This window comes from Nelumbo nucifera, chromosome 2 (assembly GCF_055504915.1).
Source record: "Nelumbo nucifera cultivar China Antique chromosome 2, China Antique-T2T, whole genome shotgun sequence".
Lineage (NCBI taxonomy): Eukaryota > Viridiplantae > Streptophyta > Magnoliopsida > Proteales > Nelumbonaceae > Nelumbo > Nelumbo nucifera.
This window is the reverse complement of record NC_142650.1, coordinates 26,936,315-26,962,089: the sequence shown is the minus strand read 5'-3', so window position 1 is coordinate 26,962,089 and position 25,775 is coordinate 26,936,315. Positions and strand designations below refer to the sequence as shown.

At 38.7% G+C, this 25,775-nt stretch overlaps 1 protein-coding gene across 1 annotated transcript in view; it reads right to left on the bottom strand.

The window, feature by feature from the left end:
- Positions 1-252: 252 nt before the first annotated feature.
- The window catches only part of LOC104595405 (nucleoporin-like protein), a 44,426-nt gene continuing 18,903 nt past the window's right edge, over positions 253-25,775 (bottom strand). Inside the window, exons 3-7 of the mRNA XM_010256131.3 lie at positions 15,531-15,694; positions 15,016-15,229; positions 14,545-14,859; positions 2,918-3,598; positions 253-960 (exon numbers count right to left, since the gene is read on the bottom strand). Coding sequence (XP_010254433.1) covers positions 454-960; positions 2,918-3,598; positions 14,545-14,859; positions 15,016-15,229; positions 15,531-15,694 — 1,881 coding nt within the window. The 3' untranslated portion in view covers positions 253-453. The remainder of the gene's footprint in view (positions 961-2,917; positions 3,599-14,544; positions 14,860-15,015; positions 15,230-15,530; positions 15,695-25,775) is intronic.

Genomic DNA, 25,775 nt, shown 5'->3' with positions numbered 1-25,775 from the left:
ATCCTTGTTTGGGCCAAAGCCTAGGTGGTGCATATATGAATTTTGGACCCGACTCTGTTCAATTCCTTAAAATGCACAAGGCCACAAGGGAATAAAGTGGAACAATATTACTGGTAGTACGTACACCAAAATTGGAGGCTCACCAAGCACGGAAACCTATACCTATCAATGTCTGAACCCGATTCTCTCAGTGCTTCTAAAACTAATTATCAAGTTGTCCGTGCACCTTAAGGTCTATCTTCTCGCCTAGTCTTTTGGTGAAAGCAGAAATGTAATTTACATAGCATTGATAAAGCATTGTTTCATAAGCCTCAACTGCAGGGCTACTACATAGCCGAAGTGCCCAACTACACGGCCAAAGGGATAAAATCATGTGAAGACTGGGATGGCTACACATCAAATGTTACTGTTTTCATGAAAATGAAGAAAAAAAATATATCAACACCATCACTGTTAATAACATACGGCATCTTTGCCAACTGATCGGAAGGATACTCTGGCCACCTTATCTGATCCAAATTTGAACTTTGGAGTCGAAGCATTACCCTGAGCGGAGGTACTTGTAGATGGAAATTTGAAAACAAGGACCTGGCCAGACTTCTTGGAGCCAAAACTATAAGACGGGACTGTGGTTCCTTCGAATTCAGGCATAGCCCTAGCTGACAATGATGGTGCTATGGTAGGTGTTGGCGGTTCAGAAAGTACACCAGATGACACAGGCACAGGAAAAGAAAACCCAGAACCATTGTCGGGTGAAATTGTGCACTTTTGGTCCACTTTACCAAGAGAGGTTGATGTCAAACCCAGTTTACTTCCAGACGATTGAGCTGCAGTCTTCCTTGGTACATTTAGACTCTCGAAAGTAGCAGCACGATGAATCTCTTGCCCAGATATACAATTGTGGAGAGGAAATGGTTGACTCTTCTCATTCTTTCCACCGTCGCCCAGCCCCACAAAGACCTTCAGGATAATAAAATTAGCATGACAAGTTTTTCAAAATAAGGTAATACCCATTGCTATAGATTTCATGGTTTCTCACTGTTAGTGGATGCCTCCAATGAAATCCAACTCATTCATTGACACACCCATTAAACAAGTTTTTTTTTTTTTTTGGAAGAATGATTCATGACATAAAACATGGAAAACATACACAAGCATATGTTCTAGGCCACTTCATCATTAATTAATCCTCCCACCAAATCAATCAATGGCTGACCAAATAGTTACAATATCAATGCTCCACCACTTGATGAGCTATTGCACAAATCACATCAAATACATGTCTCAAGTTCTCAACATGGTAAGATCAAGAGCATGAGGTAGTCAGGTAGAAGAACTATAGACATGCACCAAGAGATATCTTAAAGTCATGACGGGCTAGTTCATACAAAACAGGCATGCAATAAGGTAAAAAAAAGTTGGGAGGAGAATTGGGAGTAACCATTAAAGGGACACTGAGATCAACCAAATAATATAGCTGATGCATTGGCAAGACAAGGAGTGAACAGGAACCTATTGTATTGGGAGTAATTTCCAAGTGGGGAAGTCTATAATTCCAAAATGAAAATATTGATTTCGTTATTTGTGCATGTCAACCTTGTGCAGTGGGAATGTGTAATGCTCTCCATGTTTTCTTTGTAATCTCTCTCTCTTATTGGAGGGTTCCTCCCCCTCCCTTTTAGTAATTCACCATTTTCAAAAAAAAAAATTAAATACTTACGTTTGGAGTGGGTAGAAAATGCTATCCTATATGAGGTGCTTGGCACATTCTCATATATATTCACAACATTCTTTCTTATAAATTTCATAAATTGAAGTGCTACTGATCAAAGGCATGCTAAAGCAAGAACTTAAACTTAAAATGAAATGGCTAAAAATTAAAGTTTCTATTAGAAGAGCTTCTATGTAGAGGCATGACTTGGAACTTTCAGTGAAACCTAATTATTTTTCATTGAGATGTTTCCATTTCAGTGGCACATGAAACTAAAAAACACTCTGGAATACAAACAACACAGTTCTAGATCAAATTCCAGTAGGCATTATTTTCTCAACCAGAATTTTACATTCAAGAATATATCATGCTGCTGGAAAGACATAATACCAGAAGGGCTTTGACCAATCAACCCCCCCCCCCCCCCCCCGCCCAACTTGAATTTGATAAATAACCATCTGATTGGTTACCACTTTTATGATATAAGTTAATTGGTTACAAGTTATTCCAGTATCATATCTTTCTGGTATCATGGTTGAACACATCTGTATATATGCATCTGATCAGGTTATTTATTGAGTGTTATGTATCTTGTTGCTTATTCTACTGTTTTCTGAATTCTTATCCTATTCCACTGTTTTTAATATTTTCTCAATGTTTTAGTGTTTTTAATATTATCGGCTTCCATAAATGTCCAAGAATTCATTTCATTTCCTTTGGAACTAAAGTTCAACTCCAATTTGATGTTAAGCATTTAGTATACAGCTTTCCGCCTTACCCTACAGAATACAAGAGTTGGCAAGTAGTGGTAAAATCCAGAGTAATGAGCCAGCAATCTAATGGTAATGCATAAATAGGCAAGGGGGGCTCATTGAGTATTATGGAACTCAGGTCCAAATACTTTGAAAACATATTATGCTTAAGTCTAGTTTTTATTAATAACAAGCAAGATGTAAAATGCACATCAACATGTTTCAACGTTATGCATAAATATGTGGACATCCCCAAAAATGAAACAAGTGAAAGTATGTGGGTGCAATGCTGCATGCAACCTCTTTCTCAGCATGATACATTTTTTTTTGGTAAGTTTCTCAGCAAGATACATTCATGGCAGGATAACAACCATTCACTCATCTGAGCCCTGGCCATAGGAAATTGACAATGCAAGTGCATCAGAACAAAATAGAGAAGAGAGGAATGGCTTACCCCATCTGTACAGACTTGTGAATCCATGGAAGGCTTTTTTAAACGTGTACCATCAGACCCAAAACCAACCAGAGCAGGTACTGTGCCAGAAGCTGAAGTTCTGCTTTCTGAAGTAGCAGTTTCATTAGATTTTTTCTGTTCATGAACTTTAAGGAAAGAGCTACCCCCATCTTCACCTCCTTGGTTGGTAGAGGTAAGTAAACAGTCACTCTTCTGAGTATCAAAAGCCTCAAGATTAGAGCCAATAAATTGACCATTTACCATGTCTTTGGTGAACCCACAAGGAGGCTTTTTCCATGCAGTCGCCAGCTTTATTTCATCTGATTTCTCCTTCAGGGTTGGAATAGTCCTGTCAAGGTGCTCCAATATTTTTCTAGCCATCTTACTAGACTGTGGGTGGACGGTTGGTACAACAGTACTAGAAGTGGGTGCTTTATCATCTGCAGGATGGAATTGTAAATTACCACTGGTAGATGCTCCAGGATCAAGAGTCCTCTTAACTGTGGGTGAAAAGCCCTTAAAAGCATCAGAACCTTCTGACCATAAAGGAGCAGAGCTGGAAGGACGAGATGAACCATGTTCTCTGGAAGAACCTGTTGAAATGAACTTCTGACGTATTCTACGAATGGGTCCTATTGTTCCTGTGTGATCATCCACAACAGTGTTCCCTGTTTTGATCATCTGCGGTCAATGCAGAGGGCAACATGAAGAGCCAAGTTGTCAGTCCAAAACATAAAATACCATATAGGTTTTACATACATCTTACAATATATTTTTGCATTTAAAAAAGATATTTTTTTAGTTTAAGCAATTAATACTGCAGTATAGATTTGCCAATGTTCAAAAACTATTCCCAATACCTCCCTTGTTCCAATGGGGGACAGAAACTATCCAAAAAAGAAAAAGGAAAAAAAACTAACCCATACTTTGAACTTCCAGGAGGCAGAGCCAGAGATGAGGCTGAAATTTTATGGGACTTCCATCGGTAATCCTGGTAAAGCTGGTATTGGGGGTGTGCTCCTAAGAGATGATAGTATTTTCTGGGAAAGGGGATGATCAAGTTCAAGCTCAGGAAGGGAGGCAAGGTGAGGGTGAGAAGTTAGCAATACAGAAAACATGGGGATCTAGTTTACAAGTACCCAAGCAAGAGAAAGTTTGTGTTATCACCCTTTCATCCATCTAACCTTGGATCTTTTCCTCCAACTGACTTCCTCTCTATATGCTAGCGAGTCAAATTCCTTCTCAGCTTGTGGTCGTTTTAGATTTAACCCCTCAACAACAAACTCATTTTCCTCTTCTTTGTCCATCTCTGCTATAAGATTTTTTTTTTTGATGAATCACCTCTGCTATAAGATTAGGCATTCTAATTTTCGAATCCTTTCACAAGTGACTTGCTTGGCTCCCCAGTCTTTTAATTGCTTCTTCTGGTATTGCAATTTCTTGCTTATTACAAAGCTAGCAGATCCTTCCACCTGAAACTCAGCTCATCACTTCTTGGTGTTGTTGCCAAAATCTTCTATCTCCAACCAACTGTGATCTAATCTGAAGGGAGAAACTTTTCTATTTACTGCCCCACACTCTAAAAGCAAAGGGATGTGATTCAAAAAGAGGGTGGAGAGGGCGAAGGAGTACTTGGAAAAAGAACCTCCCGTTCTCTTGAAATCAGAAAGCAATCAAACCTCACAAAGGATAGAAAATCTTGGTTGTTGGTCCAAGTATCCTTTGCCCCCAATAAAGACAGGTCCAACAACTCCCAGTTCTGGATAAACTCAGCAAACATTCTCATGCTCCTATTCATTTGATAACCACCAGCCTTGTCCTAGAAGCACCTGATAGTTAAAATCCCTAGCCTTTCTTGCAGCTTTTCCCAGTGAAAGAAGTTTAGTGTAGATTGATTCCACCTAAGGTTGGTGCCTTTCGCTTGGAGGTCTTCCATAAGAAAATTAACACTTGTGACCTATTACAGAAAAGGAAACCTAAGTGTTGCTTTTCTCCCTTGTGGTGTATACTTTGCAAAGCTAATGGTGAGACATGCTATCACTTGCTAATCTCCTGTCCTTTTGTTACTTGTATTTGGAATTGGCATTTTATTCTTTTTAGATGCAGGTGAGTAATTCCTCCTAGTGTGTCAAACCGCTTTGCACCTACAACCTTCAATTGGCCAAAAAAGAGGGGAAGGATTTATGGAAATACACCAGGGCTGCAATTGTTTGGACAATATGGGAGGAAAGCAATGCTCAAATCCCCAAATAGAAGGAAAGAACCACAGAAGCAATACTAAAATGCATCACTATAAGAGCGGCCACTGGATTAGATCTTTGGAGAGCTTCTCAACATACTCAGTTGATGACTTCATACGGAAGTGGAAAGAGGTGGAAGGGACTTCTACAAAACAGACACTGATTTACAGAAGCTGGACTCGTCTAGAAGAAGGGTTCATCAAGCTCAACTTTGATGGAAGCAGAAAGGGAAAACCAGGGCCCTCAGGGATAGAAGGCATCTTTAGGGATGAGAAAGGGATTGTAGTGGTTCTATTCTCAAAGATTAGGACTCCCAACCAAATGTCTACCCACATATTGACTCAAGATGACATGTCTCCAAAGAGTATTAGATTCATTCCCAAATCTCCAAAGCTACCCCCAGTAACACCTTGTTCACCAGCCAGAAAGATTTAATCTCCAAGCACCTCACATCTCTAGGGGTACTTAATTCTCCCCTACTCCACCAAACAATAATTCATCTTCTCATTTGGTCCATCCTAAAGAAAGTCCCTCTCCTTTTCCAATATATAAACCAGCAAAGCAGGCATACAGTACACTGTAAGATTGGATAAAGTGCTTTTAATAAGTCGCCTCCCCTTCATTTTTCAAAAAAAAAAAGAGTTGCCTTCCCTTCCTTGGGTGGTTTTCCATGCTACCAACCAACAGATTTCCTATTTAATCATTCCTCCTTTTTTTTTGAGAGAGAGAGAGAGAAGGTAAAATGATAAAGTATAAGTGTATTACCAAAGTATAAAAGGGAACAAAACCCTATAGGGTAACTGACTGTACATCTCAGAGGGTTTCACAAAAAGACATACTAATTACAAAGAAAAAGGTAGCTCAATTTCCTACAGAACCTCTCAATGATAGGACCCCAAATCACATTTGCTATAAATTTTTCCCCCAAAGGGAGAACAAGTAGGTAGATGGCAGCCTCCCAACAGCACACCCCAGGGCTCCAGCTAAGTCTGCACTCTGCAGTACACTCTACAGCACTGATACCAAATAAACAGCCAAGTACTGTCAGACCAATTATGCCATAGGAGACAAACCTTTAAAGGATCTGTTCCCTTTGCTATTTTCTGTTTCTTCGTACAAAAAAGAGGTGGTCTCAAAACTTGTCTCACCTTTGGGAACACCCTTAGATCCTACTTGGGATTTTGGGTTACGTAGAGGACTTAGGGATGATGAAATTGAATCTCTTTCTGTCTTGCTTGGTTGTCTTAATCAGGTTTGTTTGGATCCCTCCAAGCCAGATAAGAGGGTATGGACTCCTAGACCCAATGGAACCTTCACTTGTGCTTCTTTCTTCAAGTTCATCTCTCAACTTTCTACTCACCAACTCTTGCCGTCAAAAGAAATTTGGTGCAGGCCAGTTCCCCAAAAAATTATGGCATTTTGTTGGGAAGTATTCCATGGGAAAGTAAACACTCTAGATAACCTACAAAAGAGAAGACCTTTCCTCTGTATTTCTCCTAATTGGTGTATCCTCTATAGAGCTCACGGTGAGGATTGTTACCACCTATTAATATCTTGTCCCTTTTCTACAGACCTTTGGGCTTGGCTACTTTCGTTGTTTGGGAGTAGTTGGAGTCTACCAGCAGAAGTTCACATGCTCTTCAACCATTCTACCTTTTATTGGCCTACAAAAATAAGGAGAATTATGTGGAGGTGTGCTCGTGCTGCCTTGATTTGGACTCTTTGGGAAGAAAGGAATGTTAGAATTTTTCAAGAAAAGGAAAGGAGCAGTCAGGAATTGAAAGACTGTGTTAAATAAGGCAATACCTTGGCTGAAGACCTTGGAAATCTTTCATCAATTCTCCTTTAATGATCTTTGGAGAAATTGGTCAGCAGTAGCAAGGTGTTCATCCCTAAAGGACAAATCAATTACAAGCTGGTCTCCTCCATCCGAAGGCTTACTGAAGTTGAATTTTGATGGAAGTAGCATGAGTAATCCAGGATTATCCGGAATGGGGGGTGCTTTGAGAAATGAGAAGGGAGAGATTTTGTTGCTCTACTCAGGTCCCTCGGGAACTAGGGACTCCATCAGGGCAGAACTTTTAGCTGCTATACAAGGGGTGCAATTTGCAAACCAGTTGGGGGTACAACACCTAACAATCAAGGGGGATTCCAAAGTGGTGGTGGATTGGTTGAAAAATCCTAAAGAGGCTATGTGGCGTTACAAGAATGAAATGAAGAAATTTAGTTGGTTGACAAGGAATATGTTGGTCACTGTACAGTGGGTGGGGAGATCAGCAAATACTTTGTCAGATGTGTTAGCTAAGCAAGGGGTAAATAGGGAAGAATTGTTTTGGGCTCAGTTGTGATTCTTGCTTTTCTTTCCTAGTTTACTTGTAAGATTCAAGGAGGGGCTGCAGCTCGCACCTCTCCTTGGGATGTTGTATGAACTCACTCTAAATCTGCTTCTGAATTAATAAATTTATTATCATTCATCAAAAAAAAGAATGGCTGAATTGAAACCTTAGACTCTATTTTTCTATATATAGAAAATTGTCTATGAATTTTGTTTTGTAGAAAATTGTCTGACTCATTTTTTGGCAAGAAAACTGTCTATGACTATATGTCTATAATCTCTGTCTTTTTTTGAAAGAAAATTGTCTGTCTCTTTTTTTGAATGAAAATTGCCTATGTTAGTATGATTATGACATGACTCTAACTCTATGTGATTGTTCATTGTATTGCATTAATGGCTTGTAGCTTGCTTGAAGTCTTGAACTTAATGTTGATTGGTCATTGGTGAGTACTTGAGAACTTGATTATTTCAGATTTTTGTTGTTACTTGACATATTAATAGGTTGTGTTAATCATTTAATTTAATTTGAAGTATAGGAATATGTCTTTTAATTATACCCTTAATTTTTTCATTTGTTTCTGATTTTTCAAAAAATTGTGCCCCTTGCCTCAAAAAGGCGTGCGCCTCACCTTGCACCTTGCGCCTCAGGTGCAAAATGGCCCTTGAGCCTTTCGCTTTTAAAACACTACTTCAAAGTACATAGTCCAGGAAACTCCAATTGACATGATAATATGTTCCTCCAAATCTATTTTGCAAAGCAAACTACCCCTTCCACTTCTCATCCTCGAGTCAATTAATTCATTTGCTACTAGGACCCCATCCACCATCAACCTTCCTTCTACAAAAGCCCCTTGGCACTCCGACATGATGCTCCCCATTACTAGCTTCATCCTTTTTGCTAACACCTTTGCAATGATTTTATTCATGTTGCCTATCAGACCAATAGGCCTACAATCTTTTATGTCTTCAGCCCCTTTCTTCTTCGGAACAAGGGGGATGAAAGTTAAGTTTAGACTCCTTTCCAAAGGTGTTGTTGTATGGAATTCCTCAAAGACCTTCATAATATTTGTTTTCAAAAAATCCCAACAACACTTATAAAAGCCATGATGAAGCCACCCAGTCCCGGGGCTTTGTCCCCTTCCATATACAAAATTGCCTTTCTCACCTCCTCTTCTTGGAAATCCCTCTCCAGCTCCCTTTCTTGCTCATTTGTCAACCCATCACAATTTAGCCCATCGATTTTGGGCCTGTATCCAATTCTCGTTGTATAGGTTCTTATAAAATTCAACTATACAAGCTTTGATTCTCTCTTCCTTCTTCCACTTAGCTCTTTGTCTCCACTTTCACCTCATCTTGATACGCCAACTTGCCAAACTCCGCCTTAGCATTTAATCTTCTTCACTTATGTCCTTGAGAGATTTGACCCTCCTCTTCAGCTCTGTCTACTTGTATTACCTCCAGGCATTTCTTTTTCTTCTGCTCCAACCCCTTAAACACTTCTTTTCTCCAAATCTTTATTTTCTCTTTTTTTTATGAATGAAAATAATTTATGAATTCAGAATACAAGGCAATACAGGAAACCCATGAAGAGGCACGAGCTGTTACCTCTTCTAACAAAAGTATTACATCATTTAAGAACCGGAGAAGCAGAAATAAACAGAAATAAAATTACATAGCAGCCCAAAGCAGATGATCACTCGAAACCCCTTGCTTTTTGCTGAATATGTGGCTCGTTGTCCCAACCACATGCACTTCTTCCCACCAGCCCCATAATTTCTCCACAAAACCTTCTTCTTGGAGCCAAAGGTTTTCAAACCTAAAAGGAGGGGTTCTATTTTGAACACCATTACAGTTAAAACAAATTGGTGCATGATCTGAAACAGGTCTAAGCAAGGCATCAACACAAAGATTTGGGAACTTTTTCATTTCTGTAGAGACCACAAAGCAATTCAGTTTCACTAATTCACTAATATTGCTTCATCTTGATTGTTTATCTAAGTATTTTTAGCACCTAGCAAAGGCAAATCCACCAACTCCCATCTTTCCATGAAGCAAAACCTCTCATACACCTACCACCCAAGGTAAGTCCTATCTTTCTTTCACACCATCAAGTTCCGCCCAGAAATCTTCTGTCGGCCTATTGTCATTTGGACCATACATTGAGATGAGTACAAATTCCCAGTCATCCTCCAAAGAGTTGCACCAAATAGAAATTGAAAATTGTCCCACTTCTGTCCCCTTAACTTCCACTGTGTCCGTCTCCCAAATCACTACCAAACCCCCAGCAGTACCTTCAGCCAGCAATATGACCCAATTACAACTATGATCTCTCCAAATGCATCTGATAACTCAAGCTTCCACCAACTCTATTTTTGTTTCTGGCAAGCACAAATTGTCTACCCTCCAAGTCTTCACATAAAAACCTGCTACCTATCTCCTACGGCCTGAATTCAACATCCGCATATTCCACAAGACTATCTTAATGGCAGATTCCTCTGGTCAAGAAACCCCAAGGACCTCCGCCCCTACTCATGGCGAGTGTCTTCCCCTCCTTCCACCCTTACCATCCTTTGCCACTGACCCTGCATTTTCATTCAAGCCCCACGCTAGTCTGAAGAGTTCCCTCTGAGTCTTTTTCCCTTTCTCCTCCTAAGTTTTCTTCTCCACCCCATCAGAAAATTTAACATTTCCTCCATTCCTTTCAGTGATACTCCCAGGGAAGCATTGAATTTGAGGAAGTTTGATAGCACCCATGTTGAAGGATGTGTGATAGATCCCCCACCTGCGAGTGCCACTTCCAAGCTTCCATCTTGTGTCTTGTTACTAGTACAGTTCGCTGACACCTCCCCAACTGTCAACCATTCTGTAGGGATCAAAGCAAAAGGGCTTACCTCCAACACATACAAGTTGAAACCCAACTCTTCTGAGCCACCTCCTCCTACCACTCACATTTGTGGCAATTGTGATAGATCCCCCACCTGCAAGTGCCACTTCCAAGCTTCCATCTTGTGTCTTGTTACTAGTACAGTTCGCGGACACCTCCCCAACTGTCAACCATTCTGTAGGGATCAAAGCAAAAGGGCATACCTCCAACACATACAAGTTGAAACCCAACTTCCGAGCCACCTCCTCCTACCACTCACATTTGTGGCAATTGTGGTTGCCACATAAATTGGCCACCTCCAATACAAATAGAATAACATGTCATTCAAAATTAATACGTTTAAACTTAACGTTAACGTTGCATTTAAAAGGCTGGACTCCAAACAAATTTCAAAATCAATTAATTTGTTCTTGGGGACAGAGCCTAACTCAGTGTTTTAAAAGCCCAAGGCGCAAAAAAAAGGCACAAGGTCCAATTTGCACCTGAGGCGCAAGGCACATGCCTTTTTGAATCAAGGCGCAAAATTACAAAAAATGCTAAAAAATCAAAAAAAAAAGTCAGAAAATTCAAAAATGCCAAAAAAAAATAATAAATAAATAAATAAATAATTAGAAACATAATGTTAATAACAAATCTAAACTTAAATTTTAAAATAAATGTTTTAAAAAACCTATTATCTAAAGTTAAAATACAAAAACATAACATGTAAAGCGTATTCAAATGAAAATTTAAAAATAAAAGCAAACATATAAAGCATTTTCAAGCATGTAAAACCCACAATCACTTTTTTTCCTCAATTGCATTATTTCAAGTATCTAATGTGATGTAAAACATATTGCATTTTTAATTCTATGAGTCGCCTTTGTACCATGCCCCTCGATGCAAGCCCGAACAAGTCCATGTTAGGGTTTTAAATTCTTATTTCTCACATCAAAAATAAAGATTTTATAACTTTAATTCCCTTTTAAGAAGATATTTTATTGGAAATTTGGAATGAATAAATGAACAACATTAGTAAATAGGGGGTTCTCGGAACAAGTGAGACAAATTCAGATGCTTAAAATCCTCAGTAACAAACACCCAAGAGATTAGCTTGCCCACAGCTCTCTGCACTAACTCTTCTGGACTATTAGCTCTATTAGAAAAAAATTCTATTATTCCTTTCAGCCCAAATGGACCACAAAACAGCTGCAGGAATGGTCTTCCACACTAATTATCCCTTCTTGTTTAGGCCTTTAATTTTCCAACAGCACAGCAGTTCCTTGACCGACCTTGGCATAACCCAGATGATGTCCAGAGCTTTCAAGAAATGCTCCCACACTAGGGAGGAAACCGAACAGTGAATACAGAGGTGGTTTGTAGTTTCTGGGAAGGAACCGCACAGCTCACAAGAGGAGTCTGAAATTTGGATGTCACGCCTCTCTAGATTAGATCTGGAAAGACATCTGTCTAAGGCCATTGTCCACGCCTCTCATACATGAAAAGATTTCAAATGCCCCAAACATTGATTCCGGCAATTTGAAAGGTGGTGACAACAGACAGCGGTAACAACTGTTTCATCTACAACAAAAAGCTCCAACTTCCTAAAGGTAGTTGAAGAGGAACAGTTCTATCAAAGGGTGTTTGGAATTGAAGGACTTAAAAAGGAGGATGTCCTCCATATTGAATCCACATGCACAAGGGCAGCGCAAACAGAAAATACCTTTTAGAGAACTTAAAAAGAGATAACACTCAAGAGGAGTATCTTACTGCCCATCCAATGCCTTTCATGGGTGATTTTGTTCTAACAATTTCAACATCTTTTAGTTTCTAATGAAAACGGGAAAAGAGAGATAGAAAGGGGGTCAGGGGAGGGAGTGAGAGATTCTAATATAAAGGAAAAATTGTTTTGTTTACATAAGAAAGCATGGGAGATTCTAGGAGATGTTAAAGCCATCCAGCAAATGTGTTTTGGTATGTGAGATGATGTTTACGATTGTATATATTTTTTTCTTTCCTAATTTTGTAGAATGTTTTGCTCTAATATCAATGAAGATGAAATCTCTCTTAGTATTATCAGGCAAGTGAAGATCATAGTTTTCAAAGCGCCAAGGCGAAGCTAGGCGACAGGGGGGCACCTAGTCGCCTAGGCAATGGATTTTTTTTAAGTAAAAACATGTATCCTAGGGTAGTTACCTAGGTTCCATAATCATATTTCCTTAATAAATATCCATAATTTTCAAAAGAAAAGTATAAACTTCATGTTAAAGTATAGAAAATCAAAATATTCTAACATATTCATGAGAAGAATGAAAAGAAAAAGAAGAAAGAAAAGAAAATTCAAAAAATATAGGGGCTGAACCCCTATTTCTGTTATAGGAAAAGAAGAAAATAAAAGGTGGAAGAAGAAGAAGAAGAAGAAGAAATCAGTATATAAAAACACAAAATTAATAAAGAAAAAGAAGAAAACGTGTTGATTGGACAACATTTTATGTTCTTTCTTACTTATTGGTTCAGGTTTTGAAGTCATTGAGGGTTCAATACAGCACTTAGCAATGTTTGTGTTGATTAAACCCTAACAAATAAGAAAATAAGAAAAAGAAATTAGTATATAAACACACAAAATGAATATTATAATTTAAAAATGTCTTCTATGATTATAACCTCAAAAAATTAAGAATATAAAAGTTTGTTATAACACGCTATAGAAAACTGCTTGGCGATTAGGCGAAGCGAGACTCCAAGGGGGCCTTGTCGCCTAGGCGCCCACCTAGGCATCGCCTTGACAACTATGGTGAAGATGATCCCTCTCTCTCTCTCCATTCATCGCCAACAAATTGTCGAGAAATGAAGACTAAGTGAATGAAGATAGTATCTTCTCCCTCTGTCGCTGAAGATCATGTAACCCAAATAAAATTAAAATAATTTTCATTTTATCTTTAGAACCACACAGTTAAGGCCCCATACATCATTAAAATTTGATACCTGAGAAAAAGAGTGTCGTGGTCCTTTGCTATTAGAGGTGGCAGTTTATCCAACAACTACAGTTGCCTCAGATGCCAGCTCTAACCACCCTATGTTCTTCACCTTGTCTAGGGATGTTCATCAAACAGATGAAACCAACCAAACCAAACAGCCCGACCCAATCCGATCCAAGTTGGTCAATTTAGTTTTCATGCTAACCCGAGAGGTCGGGTTGGTTTCGATTTGATCATTTGTAAACCGACCAAAACCGAACTGACCCAATCATAGATATACATATTAATATTTTATATTTTAAATTTATATTTTTTAATATGGGAAAATGAGAAAATTCCCATATTTCCTATTTTAAAATATTTTATATTGTAATTTTTAATTTTAAAAAAAATTAAACCGATACAACCCAAGTTTGTTTGCTGGTTTTCATCATTGGTCAGTCAGTTTCAAGTGACTAATTCCCAACGCGACCAGGTCGATTCGGTTGACCAAATATCCTAGAACTGAACCAAACTAACATGTGAACACCCCTGGCCTTGTCCTTCCCCAAGTGGCTTCTACATTGTATTCATTGTCTCCACCTCTTGCGAGTGACAATCCAACCTCCCTTCACTGAAGGAGCTGTTACTTCTCTCTGAGTTCACTGGGGAAGAAGATTGTCACTCTACAATTTGTTGTCTTTGCAAACCACCAGCTGATCCTGCGCCTCCTTCGACTAAAAGGCTCAATAAAGGAACAAGACAAGAGTACAATACTGAGAAGTATTTTTAACACAATTTTTTTACCTTTCAAAAATAAATAAATAGCAAATTGTTTATATGTTGATAACACAAGTATTTTTAACCAAAAATATCTTATATACTGTCTATGAAATTTACCCTTTAGACATAAACTATAATAAACTGGTCTTGACCCAATTATAATTGGGACACAAAAATCAGAACCAGAACCAACATAATTGATTCAGTTCTGTCGGGTAGACCCAACCCATTGACAGCTCTAAAGGTATATTTATAAGCATCACAACAATGAAATATTGCCTGTCTACCACCATAAACAGGAATTTTTTTTATTGCCTTCTGTTGGTGAAATTCTGATAGATCTATCAAAACCACCCTCTAATGCAGTCAACTGACAAGATAAGAAAATGATATCAAAAAGAAATAAACCTGGATAAAATTCCACATAATATTATTAAAACATGATATACCTTGGAACTGGACCTTGAATAAACAGTTCTAGAATATGGGGTTCGTGGCAAATTGTGAAGCCCAATCCTGTTTCTTTGAATTTGTGGTGTTAGATAACCAAGCTGGTCTTGTACCATGGCACCAGGCCAACACATGGGTGACTTAGGTGACGGGGATGAAAATAACAGCCTTTTTGATGAAAAATCATCAATATGTACTGGATCTTTTTCATCCTTTGATATTCTGCTCTGCAAATGAAGGCCTGAGTCTGATGTTAGGGTTTCCATGTAAGCTTTTGCAATGTCTACTGGCGAAGATCCAACATCATCATGTATCTAGAAAAATTAAAAAAAAAAAAAAAGCATTGCCATTTACATATTACATCGTGTTAATGAACAGCATAACTAAATATGAAGAAAGAAGTGAAAAAAGTGTGAAGAAAAACATTTCATGATTCAAGGTACCATATTGAATATCAAATATTAACTCACAGTTGAGCGGAAAACAGAGTTTGGTGCTCCCCCTATATGCAAATTCACTGCTGCTGTTTCTCTCACTGGAGTTCTAAGATTATTCTGGACCAATATGCCCCCTGCAGCTTCTGGTCCTGAGGTTATGTCTTGGTTTTCCTTCCTCTGCCCATCAACATCAGAGATATCAACAATCCTTGAGCGTAATATCTCTGTTAAGCGGTTTAGTTCATCTCTGTACAGATATTAAAGCTTCCAGATAAGACAATTTGAACAATGTTATATGCATTAAGAAAAGGTTTTATTTAAGAGTTGGCAAGAAAGTATGATAATAATAATTACTAGCTTATAGGGAAAAAATTGAGACTACTCCAGTATAAAGGAAAAAATTTACAAATGAGAAATATGCCCCTAATACATCTCCAGAAAAACTATCGATTTGTGTACGTGTAAACATTGACCCTATTTTGCACCCAAAGTTCAAAATACTATAGCTGACTTTTGATGGGAGGAAATAACAGAAGAAAATAACTTGCCTTGAAAAAGTTTTCTCTTTCACCAGCTGCTCAATTTTAGATAGCTCAACATTAGATGAGCTTCCCATTTTGTCTCCTGCAAGTTCATCCACTTCACCACCATAGTTTGACCTACCTGCTTCTTTATTAGGACCACCTTCTTCCTTTGATCTAGATACCTGAATCTGCATTAAAATGGCTGGCAAAGATCACTAAGATGAAAGAGTGCAGCCAGAAGTTCCTCACAGCTATAAGGCTATGACAGCAATCAGCAAGATTATAAAGCTTTAGAAAGAACAGCCCTTTGTGCAGATGATAGTGATGACTGTCTTGCACATAATGCATCCTAACAAATGATTTTTCCCCTCCGAAGGTTAGCATAGCAATTCCTTGTTAGCAGTTAGTTTCAACTTTCAAGTGGTAAGGAATCTATTCCATGGAAAGTGGTTCTGTTTGTGTTTTTTATCTTTTGAGTTGGTAATTAAAAGAAGTTTCACCAATTGAAAAAATACAAATACAGCATACAGCTCCCAAAAGGAAATCAAACAAGATAAGGAAAAACTCTTGGGCTTACTCATCAGCCCCCTCATAAACCATAATACAAATTTCTGTGTTTCTTTTTCTTTCTAGTTTTCTCTTTTTTTTCTGAATCATTGACAGATCAAAAACATAGTTATCAGGCAGCAAGGTGGGACTAGGCGACAGCATACTGCCTTGTCACTTAAGCACTTAGATGGGCAAGTGGGTCCCAGTCAGTAAGGCAGTGATTTTTGACAAATAATACCTACAATTTGTTGGATATAATCCAAATTGACCTATAATTTCAATTTCATATTATTTTGCATTGAAAAAAACAGTGTTTAGAAAACCGGACCAGACCGGCCGAACTGTGACCTGGGACCTTGGCTGGTTTGGTCTTATCCCAATAACCGCTTTTGTTAAAAAAATGGTACATTTTTTTAAACGAAGCTTGTACATTTTTTTGTGAAGATTATAGAAAATTAATGGCAAAAGATGGTTGAGGCTTTTTGTGGAACCCAAGGAATTACCATAGGGTTCATGGTTTTTATTCAAAAAAAAAATACTATCACCTACCCTCACCTTGACACCTTGAAAACTATGCCTCCAAGGTCAACTACCATACTTTGAAATCAAAGAACACAAAGATAGCTTAACATGTGGGCCAATGAGTTAGCATGGTTACAACACTTTCTTTTCACCCTCCAATAAAACACAACATCCTATCAACTAAATATAAAACCAAATCACCTAGTGTGTACTTGCCTAGGTGATTTGGTTTCGAAGTATTCACATGGTCACAACACTTGTGATCGACATACATGCTATTAATCAAACGAAAAATCAAAATTTCCAATGAATGCATCCTGTTGTTGCTACCCCATATGACACATTAACAACCTGCTAACATATGAAAAAATAGGGATTGCCTCTAGGGTCTACTACCTTACTATGACAATGTAAAAATACCATTGGCAACCTAACATGATGAACAATGAATTCACACAACAACACTTTCAAGCGGCCCTCCAATGAAACATAAGCATTCTATCAATCAAAGGAAAAACCAAATCATTAAACAAGTGCATGCCTGAGTGATTTGGTTTAAACACATTCTTGCAACCCTACAATAAAACACATGCATGCTAACAATCAAATGAAAAAATCAAATCACCCAATGAGACCATGCCTTTTTCCCACCACAAAAGATACAAAAATAAACAACTAACAAATGAAAAGGTAAAGACTACCTCCAAGGTCCACTACCTTACTATGACAATAAAAAAATGCCAAGGTAGCCTAACATGTGGTGTGATGTGTTCACATGGACGCAATGCTTTCTTGTGGTCTTCCATTAAAACACCAACATTCAATCAATCAAAAGAAAACCATATCACCCAATGAGTGCATGCCTAGGTGATTTGGTTTTAATGATTTCACATGGTTACAATACAACACATTCTTGTAACCCTCCAATAAGTCACAAACATGCTAATAATCAAATTTAAAACCAAATCACCTTGTGAGTGCATGCCCAAGTGATTTGATTTTGATTAGTCCACATGGTCACAACACTTTTTGCAACCCTCCAATAAAAAATAGACATCCTATCAATCAAATGAAAGAAAAAATTTCCTAACAAGATCATGCATGTTGCTACCCCAAGTGATACATGAATTACTTGCTATCATATGATAAAATGGAGACTACCTCTAGGATCCACTACATTATAGAAATATCAGGAAATATGAAGGTGGACTAACATGTAAAGCAAGATTTCACATAATCATAACACTTTCTTGTGGCCTTTGATAAAAAAAAAAAAAAAAAAAAAAAAACATAATATAAGTCAAAAGATAAACCAAATCACCTAGTGAGTGCATCTCAGGGTGATTTAGTTATGAGTTTAGTCAACAATTTCTTGCGACCATCCAATAAAACATAAGCACGCTGCTATCAATCAAACGAAAAAAATAAATAAACTAGAGAACAATTCACTATCATATAAATAAACATAAGCACGCTGCTACACCAAATGATACAAGAACAATTCACTATCATATAAAATAGAGATTACCTAAGTATGACAATCAGGTAATATCATAATAGACTACGTCTAGGATATATAACCTAACTATGACAATCAAGTAATACCAAGGCAGCTTAACATGTACAGTGATGCCTAGGTGATAAGTTGCTCATGGAGGTCTGCCAAAATCGCCAAGATATTTTTTACATTGTGCTGTTGGATACTTTTATATTCTTAATTTTTTGAGATTATAATAGTAAATCAGACATTACTAAACTAAATTATTCAGCTTGAATTAAAATACTAGTTTCTTTTTATTATTTGTTAGGGCTCAATCAAGATGTATATTGTCTTAAACCCTCGAAGACTTCAAAAACTAAAAAATAAGCATGGAAAAACTCAAAAATAGATGTCAACCCTTCTATTTTCTGGAATTTCTTTTCTTTCTTCCATTGTTTTCATGGATATGTTGATTTTCAATGTTTTAAATGAAGTTTATACATTTTTCATGGAGATGATATACACCTAATAGGTTGCTACTTGCTATAGAACTTAGGGAATTACCCCAGGATTCTTGATTTTTATTAACATAATACCATGGCCTAGGCAAAACCTAGGTGCCCGGCTGCCCGCCTAGGCAACAAGGCGCCCCCTATCACCTAGCCCCACCTCGACAGCTTGGAAACAATGCTCAGATCAGCCAATAGCATAACTGATGGATGATGCTTTGGCAAGAAAAAGGAGTGAACAGGAACCATAATTGCTTTTGGGGATAACTTTCCAAAGGAAAATTATAGTGTAACCTGAAACTTGAAATACAGATGTTGACGAGAGGGTAGCATTTGCTAGCCTATATGGGGTGCATGGCACACCTCTATGCATATTTAATGGACACCATTTTTAATTGGTATTTATTGAACATCATTAGCAAGAAAAAACTATGGGGTGTTAGTCCAAGAAACACGACTGCATTTAGCCACTAGGAATGTAGGAACATTAATAGCAAAAAGTATGGAATTAGTAGACACTATGAAGAGAAGGGTTCATATTGCATGCCTACAAGAAACTAAATGGAAGAGTAAAAAAGTTAAAGAAATTGAAGGCTACAAATTATGGTATACGGGAAAGATAAATAACAGAAATGGTGTAGCGATAATAGTAGATAAGGATTTAAAAATGAAATTGAAAATGTTAAAAGATTTGGGGATAGAAAAATTTTAATTAGACTTGTTTTAGGTGAAGAAACCATTAACATAATTAGGGTGATATTGAATTATACTGAGGGTAATAATAAAAGGAAAAAGAAAAAGAGATCAGAAGTGGAGAGACTAATTTCAAATATTGAGGGTGAAATTGAATTTAGTGGAAGAGGGGAAAGAAGAAAGATTCTGCTCTAAGGTGGAGTCTTTTGGGAAGGGTTTTTTGAAAGAAGTGTTCAATGAAAATCATCAGCTCGAAGAGAAGGGCAATTAAAGATTTACTAAGAAGAGAGAAGCCGGACATTATGTTGATACAGGAAACCAAGTTGGCAGAATTGGATAGAAGATGGGTCAGAAGTGTATGGAGATCAAGAGGAGTTTGTTGGACTTCAGCTCCTTCTTGGGGAGCCTCTAGAGGTCTAGTAACCTTATGGAGGGAGGATGCTGTAGAAAATCAGTGGGGGAGCTAATAGAGAGATTTTCTCTGTCTTTAAAGGTCAAGAATATGGGAGATAGTTTCACCTGGGTTCTAACCAATGTCTATGGGCCAAACACTTACAGAGAGAGGAATGAGATGTGGGAAGAATTGTGTGGTATACGAGGTCTATGGATGGTCCTTGGTGTCTTGGGGGGATTTCAATGTAATTATGTTTTGTAATGAATCTAACAACCCCCAAAGAACAGTTACAACCAGCATGAGAAAGTTCAATGAATTCATTAATACTTGTAGTCTAAAGGATTTACCCCTCTTACAAGCTAATTTTACATGGTCTAATTTCCAAGAAAACCCCCTTTGTTCGAAATTAGATAGGTTCCTCTTTAATGAAGAGTGGGAGAACCATTGGAAGAATCTGATGGCTAGAGCTTTACCCAGAGTTACTTCTGACTTCTGATCACTGCCCTATCTAGTTAAGTCCTGAAACACTAGCCTCTAGTCCACGACCTTTTAGATTTGAGAATATGTGGTTAACTCACCCGGATTTTGTGCACTTGAGTGGGGAATGATGGAGAAAAGATTTAAGAGAGGTGAAGTGGAAGGGAATGAGATTCCACAGAAAGCTTAAAAGATTGAGATCCAAAATCAAGGAGTGGAATAGGGAGCACTTTGGAAGGATAGAGGAGCAAAAAATTAACTTGGTGTCTAGGATTGAGGAACTAGATTCCAAAGAAGCCCAAAGGATTATAAGTGAGCAAGAAAGGGTTTTGAGAAGAAACCTAAAGAAGGATTTGGAAGAGGTTCTTCTAAAAGAGGAAATTTCTTGGAGGCAAAAGTCAAGATACAAATGGATTAAGGAAGGGGATGGACATACAAAATTTTTCCATGCATTGGCTAATGGGAGGAGAAGAAAAAATTTCGTGGCTAAGTTAGAGGTGAACAAGGAGGAAGTCACAAATCAAGATGAGATAGACAGATTGTTTGTGGATCACTCCAAATCAATCTATAGGAAACCATTGGATAAAAGGCCAACATTGGAAGGATTAGATTGGACTAGGATGTCTGAAGAACAAGTAAACTGGTTAAAAAGGGATTTTAGTGAAAAAGAGATCAGACATGCAGTGTTTTAAATGGATAGATCCAAAGCACCTGGTCCAGATGGTTTCACCATGGCTTTCTATCAGGACTGTTGGGATGTGCTTAGAGAAGACTTTGTTGGGGTGTATCAGGAATTTGCAGATAAAAAGAAGGTACGCCCTGAAGTTAATGCTACTTTCTTAGCCCTAATCCCAAAGAAGATAGACGCAGAGGACTCTAAGGATTTTAGGCCGATTAGTCTGGTGACAAGCATCTATAAAACCCTGGCTAAAGTGTTGTCTATGAGAATTCGAGGTAGTACCCTCCATCATTAGTCAAGCACAAGGTGCTTTCGTGCAAGGAAGGCAAAGAATGAATCAGATCTTAATAGCAAATGAGTGCGTGGAGGACATGAGAAAGTCGGGGAATCAAAGTTTTGCATGTAAGCTAGATTTAGAATAGGCCTATGATCTTGTGTCTGTTTGGCACCGATGTCGTTGCTCCAGAAAATGGCAACACATCAGCGCCACGTCGGAAAAACGGTGCTCCAGGAAACGCATGTTTGTTTGGAACCGTTTTTCCATAAAAAACGATGCTCCAAGCCACGCCTTGGAAATCGGGAAGACGTGGCTTGGAGCAACGCCGAATTTGGCATTTCCTGGAGCTGCAACTCGTTGCTACCAACAAAACATGACGTGGCACTGGATAATAGGTATCAGTGCTGAAAACATTTCCTGGAGCATTGGTACCAAATAGAAAACGTTGATGTTGCTCCAAGAAACATCCTACTTGGCAGCAATGTTTCCAAACAAAAAAAAGACACCGTTTTCTCAGAAAATGTTGCTTCCAACATACACATCAGCAGCAATCTGCGACATCGATGCCAAACATATAGCTTGTGGATTGGAGATTTTTACTAGAGGTCCTTGGTTGTTGTGGTTTTGGAGATAGATGGTGCAACTGGGTAAAGGGTTATATTAGCTCCTGCCATTACTCAATCTTGGTTAATGGGGTGGTCAAAGACTTTTTCCCAGCTTCTAGAGGCCTTAGACAAGGTGACCCACTCTCCCCTTTTCTTTTCACCTTAGTTGCAAATGTCTTCGGTAGATTAATTTCTAAGGCAAATAGGGAAGAGGAAGTGAGAGGTTGGAGGATAGGAAGGAACAATGTCCAAGTAACCCACCTACAGTTTGCTGATGATATCATAATATTTTGCGAAGGGGTGACAAGCGAGAAGTGAGGAATCTCAGACCATTGCTACAACACTTTGAGAATGTCTCCAATCTGAAGATAAACCTGGATAAGAGTTGTGTGGTAGGTGTTAATATGAATGAGAGGATTCTTCAGTCTGTGCGGATTGTTTAGGTTGTCCAATTTCTTCTTGGCCCTTACAGTACCTAGGTCTCCCTCTAGGGGCTAACCCAAAGGAGAGTAGCTTTTGGACCCCAGTTCTGGAAAAGTTTGAGAAAATATTAGCTTCTTGGTAAAAGAACTATATCTCTCTAGGGGGTAGAGTGACTTTATTGAGAGCTACCCTAGCGAACCTACCGATCGATTTTTTCTCTATCTTTGGGATTCCTAATAGGGAGGCTAAGAAGTTGGAGAGATTAAAGAGAACTTTTCTTTGGGAGCCAGGGGAGGAAAAGAAAGATCATCTAATCAACTAGGAAATAGTTTGTAGGAGTAAAGAGGAGGGTGGACTGGGATTAGGAAGGTTAACTCTCAAGAATAAAGCTCTCTTAGGAAAATGGTTGTGGAGGTGGCCTAGAGAAAGGGAGAGATTGTGGCATGAAGTGATAGCTAGTATACATGGCAGACTGGAAAATGGATGGGATGCGGGTGTATCACGTCAAGCTACGTTGGCATCTCCTTGGAAAGCAATCCAGAGTATCCTCCCTCAATTTCTCAACTTTGTCAAGTATGATGTCAACTCTGGTAACTGTTTTATTTTGGGAAGACACTTGGGTGGGTACCATTGCCCTTAAGGACCGGTTCCCGTCTCTCTATTCTCTTTCCCTTTACAAGGAAAAAGCTCTCATTTTCTCCCAACTCTTACCTCACCCTCATCCTTAAGTTGGGACTTTGGTTTCCGAAGAGGCTTGATGATAAACTTAGTAGTGTTTCAGATCTGTTGTCTCTTCTTGGCAGTGTCTTCTTGAACCCTCTTAGGTTGGACGTGAGTTTATGGTCCCCTCATCCAAAAGGTTACTTCACTTGTGCTTCTTTTTTAAGGCCCTTTGCTCTTCCCTAGGACAGTTGAGTTTTCCGACCAAGGAGATATGGTCTAGACCTGTTCCAGCTAAAATTATTATTTTCTGCTGGGAGGTGTTTTATAGAAAGATTAATAACTTGGGCTGCTTGCAAAAGAAAAGGCCTTTCATGTGTTTGTCCCCTAACTAGTGTGTATCTTGTTCCTTTTCTAGTGCTATTTGGAGTTGGATTTTTTCTTTGTTTGGGTGTAGGTGGAATCTGACCACAGACTTAAGTCAGTTGTTCGATCCTTCTTTTTTTGTATGGCCTACAAAAAAAGGAAAAACGATGTGGAGATGTATTAGAGCAGCCGCCTTGTGGACAATCTGGAAAGAAAGGAATGCAAGGGTATTCAAGGAAAAGGAAAAAAGCATTCAGGCTGTTGAGGTTGTATCTTGACTAGAGCCATTCATTGGTTAAGAACTATGGACTTCTTTTATATGTTTTCCTTTGATGATATTTGGAGAAACTGGATAGCGGTGGCTAATAGCCATACAAGGACAGGGAATCTGCAGTGTGGATGTTTCCGCTTAAAGGATGGACAAAGCTGAATTTTGATGGTAGCAGCCAAGGAAACCCAAGCCCATCGAGGATAGGAGGGGTGCTAAGAGATAAGGAAAGCAACATCTTAGCCTTGTTTTCAGGCCCCGTGGGAATAGGAGACTCCAATAGAGCTCAGATTTTAGCGGCTGTACAAGGTATTCAGATTGCAGAACAATTAGGAGTTCAGCATTTGGTAGTTGAAGGAGACTCCAAAATTGTTGTGGGATGGCTGACAGATCCAGCTTCAGCTGGCGACACAGAGACTTACCGAGGAAAGTCAATTGGCTAGCAAGAAGCATGACTGTTACCTCTCTTTGGGTGGGAAGATCAGCAAATACCTTAGCGGATGGGTTAGCTAAGCAAGGGGGGCTTCAAGGAAACATTTATTTTGGGTTGCTCTGTAATTTTATTTCTGTTTATTCCTGTTTTTAACTTGATGTAATACTCTGCTAGAAGAGGTAACAGCTCGTGCCTCTTCATGGGTTTCCTGTATTGCCTTAATTTTCTGGATTAATAAAATTATCTTCATTCATCAAAAAAAGCATAATTAGTGCCTATGCACCTCAAGTGGGTCTAGATGATAACATTAAAAGACAATTTTGGGAAAACTTAGAAGGACTAATCCAAGGAATTTTAAATGAAGAGAAGATTAGCAGGATACTTAAATGGGCATATAGGGAAAAGTGCAAGATATGATATAGTGCATGGAAGATTTGGGTTTGGGGACAAGAATGAATCAAGAGGTACAATATTAGATTATGTAGTAGCTTATATGAGAATTATAAACACCTTTTCCCAAAAGAAGGATGAACACTTGATAACATTTAAAAGTGGGTCAAACATAAGTCAAATAGATTTTTTCCTTACAAGGAGAACAGAACAAATGATCTGTAAAAGATTGCAAAGTTACTCCAAGTGAAATTTTAACAACACAACATAGACTAGTGGTGGTAAGAAATAGGGAAAAAAATAGGTGTCCAAGAATTAAGTGGAAAAAACTAAAGGGGAAAAACTAGTTTAATTTAGAAACAGATTGATAATAGAAGGGAATTGGAATTTAGATGGAAAGATCAATGATATTTGGCTTGAAATGGAAAATAATATAAAGAAAGTAGTAAAGGATGTCTTAGGAGAATATAAAGGGACTTGGCAACGTACAAAAGAAACTTAACTATTAGAGGGATGGCTTTTACGCCGGCAAGGAGTTGGAGGAAGATCCTGAAGATTGAAGACACAGCTAGGCTTGATAACTGGTAAAGGCCCAGCCGCTATGTTCAAAAAAAGCAAAAAAGCGTCAAATTTTCAAAAGGTGCATGCTTGGGCTGAGGCGCAAGGCGCATCAGGCGCACTAGGCGTGCACCTTTTGAAAGGGTTGCACCTAGGACCTAGGCGAGGTGCATACCCTAAAATGTGCCTCACCTGTGCGCCTAGGCATGCCTCAGGTGCACCTTTTAAATCGTTGTACAGGGGTATTAAAAACCTCTGGAGTTTGTGACGTCTGTGGAGACAGAGCTAGACTTGATAACAATACATTGTTAGGCCTTTACCAGTAATGAAAAACTAGTAGTGTAAGAAGGATGTAGACCTGAGAGTTTTGGGACTTCCGTTCCATCTCTAGTCAGAGAACATCTTCAAGAAGATATCAAAACTGTGGGGGCGAAATGGCTTCATTCGATGCTAATGACCATAGAGCAATTAGACTAAAGTTGGTGGGGGCAAAGCCAGAACTGATACCTAGAATGGTAGAAGTCTTCTCTGATGGGATTGCCTTCAAAGTGTGGATTGCCTCCTCCGTTGAAGCCCGACGGTGGAAGGAAGAAGTTGCCGGTGGGGAAGCTGTCTCTGTGCAGGAAGATGGTAGTTCACGTGGCATGTTGCAAGAGGATGAACAGATGCGTAACCTATGTTACACAAAAAAGGAAATGCAGAGGTCTGAAGCGAAGAAACAAGGGGCTCGGATGGCTAAATCTATAAAAGGTTTATGCCCACAGGATGTTGATCGAGTGGTGCATTTTAAAAGCTATGCACAAGCAGTTGCTTGTACAGGTGGTCAACATTTAAAGCACAAGAGGGACAGCAAGACTTTGGAGGCAGAAAATACTATTGACAAGTCACACAGAGAAGAAAGGGCAGGCTTAAACCGAAATAGTGTTGGGCCGCTTCATCAAACCAGATCCACAATGGTTGGACCGGGAAGAGACAAAAAATTAAAG